Source organism: Ischnura elegans, chromosome X, assembly GCF_921293095.1.
Source record: "Ischnura elegans chromosome X, ioIscEleg1.1, whole genome shotgun sequence".
Taxonomy (NCBI): Eukaryota; Metazoa; Arthropoda; class Insecta; order Odonata; family Coenagrionidae; genus Ischnura; species Ischnura elegans.
Genome location: NC_060259.1, coordinates 107246727 through 107253871, shown reverse-complemented (window position 1 = coordinate 107253871; position 7145 = coordinate 107246727). Strand labels below are relative to the sequence as shown.

At 39.8% G+C, this 7145-nt stretch overlaps 1 protein-coding gene across 1 annotated transcript; it reads right to left on the bottom strand.

Annotated features, from left to right (window-relative positions):
• Nucleotides 1-3122: 3122 nt before the first annotated feature.
• Nucleotides 3123-6323, bottom strand: LOC124171245. The gene is made up of 3 exons (XM_046550388.1): nt 6157-6323; nt 5338-5594; nt 3123-3133 (listed from the first exon to the last, which is right to left on the bottom strand). The coding sequence occupies exons 1-3, from the start codon at nt 6321-6323 to the stop codon at nt 3123-3125; spliced, it is 435 nt and encodes a 144-aa protein (XP_046406344.1).
• Between the last annotated feature and the right edge of the window lie 822 nt (nt 6324-7145).

Below are 7145 nucleotides of genomic sequence, written 5' to 3'. Positions count from 1 at the left end.
GCGTAACTAGTTTTGTTGACAAATTTTTCGCCGTAGTTCGTATAAACGAATGCCATTTGCTCCTAGGGACCGAGCCGAGGTTCGTAAATTCAAAAAATTTCGTATAATCGAAACTTCGTATAATCGAATAGCGCCATGTATTTAGCATAGGCTTTTCACCGGGACCGCAATATCACTTCGTATAATCGAAAACTTCGTAAAATCCTGCTTCGTAAAATCAAGAGTTTACTGTATAGAGGAGAGAAGGAAGTGGAGAAACGTGGACAGAGAGCAGGGTAAAAGGAATAAAGGCAAATAAATAATTGATAATGGAGTGAAACTAAGAGGGCAAGGGAGACTTGGTGGAGAGGACAGTGTGAGGAAATGGAAATGTTTCAGAAGGAAGGAGAGATAGATGCATTGTAGGTAAAAGTTAAGTTGGTATTAGGCAGCAAAATAGAACAAGTCATGTAAAAAAATTAAGGCTAAGGATGGAAGGATGCTAACTGAGCAAGAAGAGGTACAGAGTAGATGGATGGAATATGTGGAGGATCTGTATGATATAAGAAACAGGTGGGATATGTTGACTTTAGAGGAAAGTGCAATGGAGGAGGATAATCTTGGGCAGGTGATCTTAGATGCAGAAATCAATAGGGCCGTTCATGATATGAAGGCCAGAAAAGCAGTGGGCTTGTACAATATCCCATGTGAGTTTCTGAAGAATCTAGGGAGGGGTTATAAGAAAAGGTTCTTCGAACTAGTACGCAGGATCTAAGAGGAGGGGTGTTGATCGGAGAATTTTACGAAGACAGTTCTAATTCCACTACCAAGAAATTAGAAAGCTGTAGAATGTGGAGACTCAGTGGTACTGACTCCATGGGGCCTGAGGGGCCCGAGCCCCCTCAAAAATTCATTATGTGTGTGAGGAAAAAATGTGTCAGGCTTGTAGATTTTCCTCGGATTGTCCAGATATCGAGATTCGAGTTATCAGGGTTCTAATGTTGATCATACGACTCTTCTAAACTGCTTAAAAGCCTAAAACTCACTACTTATAAAATTTCCCGGGGCAAGATCCCTGGTTTGGGCCCCCCAATATTTTTTGTAAGTCGGCATCCCTGCAGAGATTATAGGACTATTAGCCTAGCATTGCATGTAGTGAAAGTGCTACCAAGGATATTGAACAGGTAAATGGAGGCGAGGGCAAATGAGTACTTGGGTGAAGATGAGTTTGGTTTTAGAAAAGGGAAGTGAACTCGTGATGCAATAGCAATAATGAGGTCCCTCATGGAGAGGAACCTAGAATATGATAAGGATGTGTATGCCTGTTTTGTGGATTTTGAAAAAGCATTTGATAGAGTCAACTGAGTAAAGTCAATGGATATTCTCTATACAATAGGAGTAGATGGGAGGGATAGGCGACTGATACCTAATCTGTATTTGGCAGAGACTGCACATGTGTGGGTAGTGGACCGAGAATCTTGGTGGGCAAGCATGTCAAGGCATGAGGCAAGGCTGTCCTCTGTTGCCACTTCTTTTCAATGTGCATGCAGAGGAGATGGTAAGGGAGGTGTGGGATGAGTTGGAAGCTAGAGTAAAAGTGGGAGGAATGATATGTAAACCAGTGAGGTTTGCAGATGACCAGGCCTTGATTAGCCAGTGAGCGAGGGGGGTTCAGGCTCTAGTGCATGCGTTAAATAAATCTTGCAAGGATAATGGGATCAGGATTAATCATAAGAAGACCAAGGTTATGCAGTTTTGTAAAGCATCGCAAGCAAGGCATGTGAGACTAAAGATAAAGGTGGCTGGGGAAAATTTAATTGGTAGAGCAATTAAACTATGCAGGCAACACTTTATGGGAGCATGGATACTGTAGCTAGGACATCAGGAAGAGGATTGCATCGTTATGTAAGAGTTTACAGAAAAGGTTATTGAAGAGTCTGATCTGGAGTGTTGCTCTTTACGGTGTGGAAACATAGACACTAATGGAGGAGGACGAGAGAAGAGGGGATCGGGTTGGTGCGGTGGCTAGAGTGTTGGCTTCCCACCCGGCGGGCTCGGGTTCAAATCCCGGCAGTGGCAGAGAATTTTCAGAGACTGCCCGATCCCTGCTTGAGTGTTGTGTGGAGGACATTTTAAGCACAACACTCTGTCCGTCGGATGGGACGTTAAGCCGTGGTCCCCTTGGCACCTTTCGTTAAGAGCAGGCTAATGCCGACGCTTCTCTCCACCCTTCCTTCCTTACACTTCCCTCATGGCGCAAATGACCTCAGCTGTTGGTCGCCTCCTCCAAATACCATACCATACCATAGGAGAGAAGATTGGAGGCATTAGATGTATGGGTGTGGCGAAGAATGGAGAAGGTGAAGTGGACAGAGAGGATGAGAAACGGCGAAGTGCTGGACATGGTGGGTGAGGAGAGGCAGCTTTTTAAATGAGATAAGGAGGAGACAGAAGGTATGGATGGAGCGAGTACTTAGCGGGAAGGGAATGCAGAAGACAGTGTTAAAGGGTATAATGTTACGCAAATGAGGTAGAGGTAGGAAAGAATTGTGTTTTTAGATAAAATGGAAGGGGGTAGGCCTTATTGTGAATTGAAGAGGGAAGTACTTGAAGGAAGGGGAGGCTCCCAGAATTCTTCTTAAGTACTCCATGGAAACCTACAGCTTAATTGCTGGAAAACTTTAATAATAATAACTCTTTGTGCCACTATCACATACAAGCATCAGAGGGTCTTAAGCCTTTTTGATTTTGTATTGATTATTCCAATCAGGCTAATTGTAAATTCATAAATCAAGAGTACATAATTCATGTATGGAAACATTTCACCCCTGTAGGTACCTCCCCTCTGCACTGGCTTGAAAGGGTGAAAAATACATTCAAAATGAAAGTAGATAATTTCAACCAGTTTCCATTACAAATTCGTGACTACCAATAAGGCTTCCTTGACATTTGCCTGTCCAGCTGCACACACAATGGATTTTTCAATGGAATTGAATTTCCTCTTGCTGCCATTTCCACAAAAGTGTAATGAAGGACATTCGAGCGCACACACTGGGCTCAAAAAATGTCATGTGGTAAAGTCTCTGCCAATGTTAATGAATGTTCCATTCATTGACTACCTCTTATGATTAGTGGCACTAGGGCTATGGTCCACCTATGGGGAGATGAACAACCACCAACCAAAAAGGGAGCAGCTCCATGGTGAAAAGGCCTACATAAGGCCTGAAATTTCTGTTTTTCATTGCCTTTATACCCATATTCTGTTCCTGATGATATTGACAGCAATGCTAGTGAAACTGTTGTCAAGAAAATCAACAGGCACAGAGAGACCCCAAGGAAAATGCAGGGATCATAAAATGACTCTTTTCCATCAAATTTGGTTGGCAATTAATAATAATAATATGCTTTACTAACGGGCATAGAAACCGTGTACAAAGTTACAATATATAAAAAAAATATAAACCAATACAATAATATAAAAAAGAAAAGATATACATTCCTTTATAAAAGGATGCAATCAAAACTCAATTAGGAAGAAGGCAATAATTATCAAAGTATCACAAATTTACCTAACTGTAGACTTAACAATGTTTTTAAAAGTGTATAATGGAGTAGCAAAAAAGTCCAGGTTACTGTTAGCATTGCTATCTCTCATTGCACGGAAAAGAGGTAAGAAAAAAGAATAGTTATTTCTTAAAAAAGGAATTGTGAACAGTGAAGTGCTTCAAGATGAAACTGTTGGGACTCTGAGGGGTACAAGAGAAAGCAATGTTGAACATTTAACATGATTATTTAATATACAATATAGAAAAATAATGGCAAATTGTTTTCTCCGCAGATGAAGGGAGGCTAAATTAATAAATTCCATTAGGTCATTGCGGTCACCAATAATCCCATTTAGGTGAAATTTATAGGCAATAATTCTTAGGAACTTATGTTGCACTTTCTCAATAACTTGTACATATTTAACATAAAAGGGACTCCAGATAATGGAGCAATACTCAAGAATAGGTCTCACTAATGCTATGTATAGCAACCTAAAACAGTTAATGTCATTGAAGTCCTTGCAGGTTCGGCCAACGAAACCCAACATTCTGTAAGCTTTTAGTGTAATATTCTCTATGTGTGGGGCAAATGATAATCTGCTATCAAAAATAACACCAAGATCTTGAAAATAATCGACTCTAGCTAATGTATAGTCAGATATACTATAATTGAATTCAACTTTTGAATTACATTTACTTATGGTCATTGTATAGCACTTATTCAGGTTCAATTCCATGTGATTACTGTTGCACCATTTCACCAGGTTATTGAGGGAGTCTGTAAGTACAGAGGTGTCCTTAGGGTCATTGACTTGGTAATAAATGTTTAGGTCATCAGCATATAATAAGTATTTCACCGGATGAATATAGTTCCCAATGTCGTTAATAAAAAGTAAAAAAAGCAAAGGTCCCAAATGGGATCCCTGAGGAACTCCACTAGGGGCACAAAAGGAAAAGGATTTAATGCCAGATATCTTAACCATCAATTTTCTGCTAACAAGATAGCTTTGAAACCAATTAAAAATGCTTCCAACAATGCCAAATGCTCTTAGCTTAGTCAACAGAAGGGGGTGAAGAACCTTATCAAAGGCTTTTTTAAAGTCACAATATATAACGTCTACTTGAGTATACAGATTGAGCATTTGTGTGACATCATTCTGGAAGACAAGTAAGTTAGTGCATGTGGATCGACCACTTCTGAAACCGTGTTGCTCATCCATTAAAACACAGTCCAAGGTAGCACTAAGTTTATCAGTCACAAGGCTCTCCAGGATTTTGGCAAGGACAGATTGAATAACAATAGGCCGATAATTTGTGACATCTGTCTTGCTACCACCCTTATGTATAGGAATAACGTAACCACTTTTAAAAGATTCGGGGTAAATTCCACTTCTTAATGATTTGTTGAATAGAATATACAATGGGTAAAGTAAAGACTCACAACAATATTTGATGATTAGTGGTGAAATGTTATCAGGTCCCAGTCCTTTAGATGTGTCAACTGATTTTAGCTTAAAGAGTAAATCTTTTGTTGAAATTGAGAGAGAACTAATATGTACTGAGTTCAGAAAGTCAGACAAAACTGGGCAGGCGGGTTGGGCATAGGAATACACAGAAGAGAAATGTGTGGCAAACAGGTTGCAGATGTCTTGGATATAATAACCTCTTTGGTCACCCAAGAACATGTCAGTGGGTAATCTATGTGACCTGCGAAGATTGTTTACGTGGCTCCAGAAGTACTTTGTATTAGAAGATATGTTTTCTTGAGTGGACTTAATGTAACTCAAGTAACAATTTTTGGCCATCTGCTTACAACGCTGTCGAAGGTTACAAAATTTAATATAACACTCAAGATCTCCAGTTGATTTATAAGACTTATGAGCTATTTTTTTTAAATTGATGCAATTTCTCAATTCAGTTGAAAACCATTTGGGATAGTTACTACTTTTAACCTGGATTACTGGTGTAAAACAACAAATTAAATCATTTAAAATTGAGTAAAATAGAGACATACCTTCATTAACACTAAGGGGGCACAGAAGTTGAGCCCAGTTTATCACTTCTAAGTGACTAGAAATTGAAAGAAAATCACAATTCTTAAAATCATACATACCAAGACAATCAGGAATGTTAGCTGTTTTAGTCTTCCCAGTGAGAAATGGGTGGTGGAATCCACGTGGAACCCACGTGGAATCCACGTTGAGTGGTGGATATTTGGTGGTGGTGGATATTGAGTGGTTGGACCCACGTGGAATCCACGTTGATTTCAAGTGGATTTGTGGTGATTATCATAAAATGTTAAACAGAATTTCTAATTTGTGGAACTTAACTCTCTGGTGACATTGCGTCATTTATCATCCTGAAACCACGCTAGTTATGTGAAAATGTATCGCACATTCTATTTTTATATAATTCGTGGAAAGGCAGCCATGAGAGCACATGAAAAATCGTAGACACATATATAGAAGGTTTAGATATAGAGTGGTTGAGGTTTTAATGGTTTTAGGACAGCACCAACTGCTGTTTTAATTTTTCCACCAAATTTCCACGTGGGTTCCACGTTGATTCCACGACCAAAAACACGTGGTATCCACGTTAATTCTCCACGTGGGTTCCACGTGGATTCCACCACCCATTTCTCACTGGGTTACGGCTAAGTCTAGTAGATATTGGGGGATGGTGAATATCAATGGGAAGTAAACTTTCAGTAGCTGAGATGATCATCTGGTCTTGACGAGATGAGAAGACTAGATCGAGCAAAACCCCTCGGTGATTTGAAACAGTATTGCATTGATACATTTCACAGAAAGCAAAAGATTCCCCTATCATACTACAGATAGGGTCATTTGAATCGTGTAAGAGGCCGTCACACCAACTTGCACTGGGAATATTGTAATCACCAAACAAGATAAACTGATTGCAGTTAGGATACCGATGCACGACACTTTCGACTGTGTTCACAGTGGGATTGATAAATCTCAATTGACGATCTTGGTGGAATATACACTACATGGGCTGTCATTTGTCATGTTGAGTCACCATTCTCTAGCTACAGGTATGCAAACACGAACTTTCTTAGGAACAGAGGTACATATTTAGTTTTCTTGGGAAAAATTACAGTTTCAGTAGCTGCTGGCACAATGAGAATAATTTCTAAGATAGAAATGGTCTCATTTGCAAATATTATTATTCTTTGATCTTTCCATTCTATTCGGGTTTCTTCACCGCGTTTGTTGTATTTTAAAGACAACAGTTTCGCCGGCGTTTCAGTCGGCGTCTTCAGGTCAAAGGTTAAATTTTTGGAAAATTTTTCCGCCTTTTATATAGGCATAAAATTTTTCGCCTTATATAGGCGGCGGCGGCTGCTGATCCGCTGCTGCTCTCTCATTGGCCGGTCGTCCATCTCTCATTGTTGGTGGTCGGAGAATCCTCTTCCATGAAGTATGCAAGCTGTAGCCTTGATCTCTGTTGAAATTTGCGGGCATTTTCGCTATCTCAATAGCTTCTCTGATCAAGCGAGGGAAGTATTTATTCTCTTTAGCTATTATCCTGGCGTCTTCAAAGAGGATGTTTGGAGGAACCACCCTATTAGGGTGGTTTCCTATTATTTTTTTATTGCCT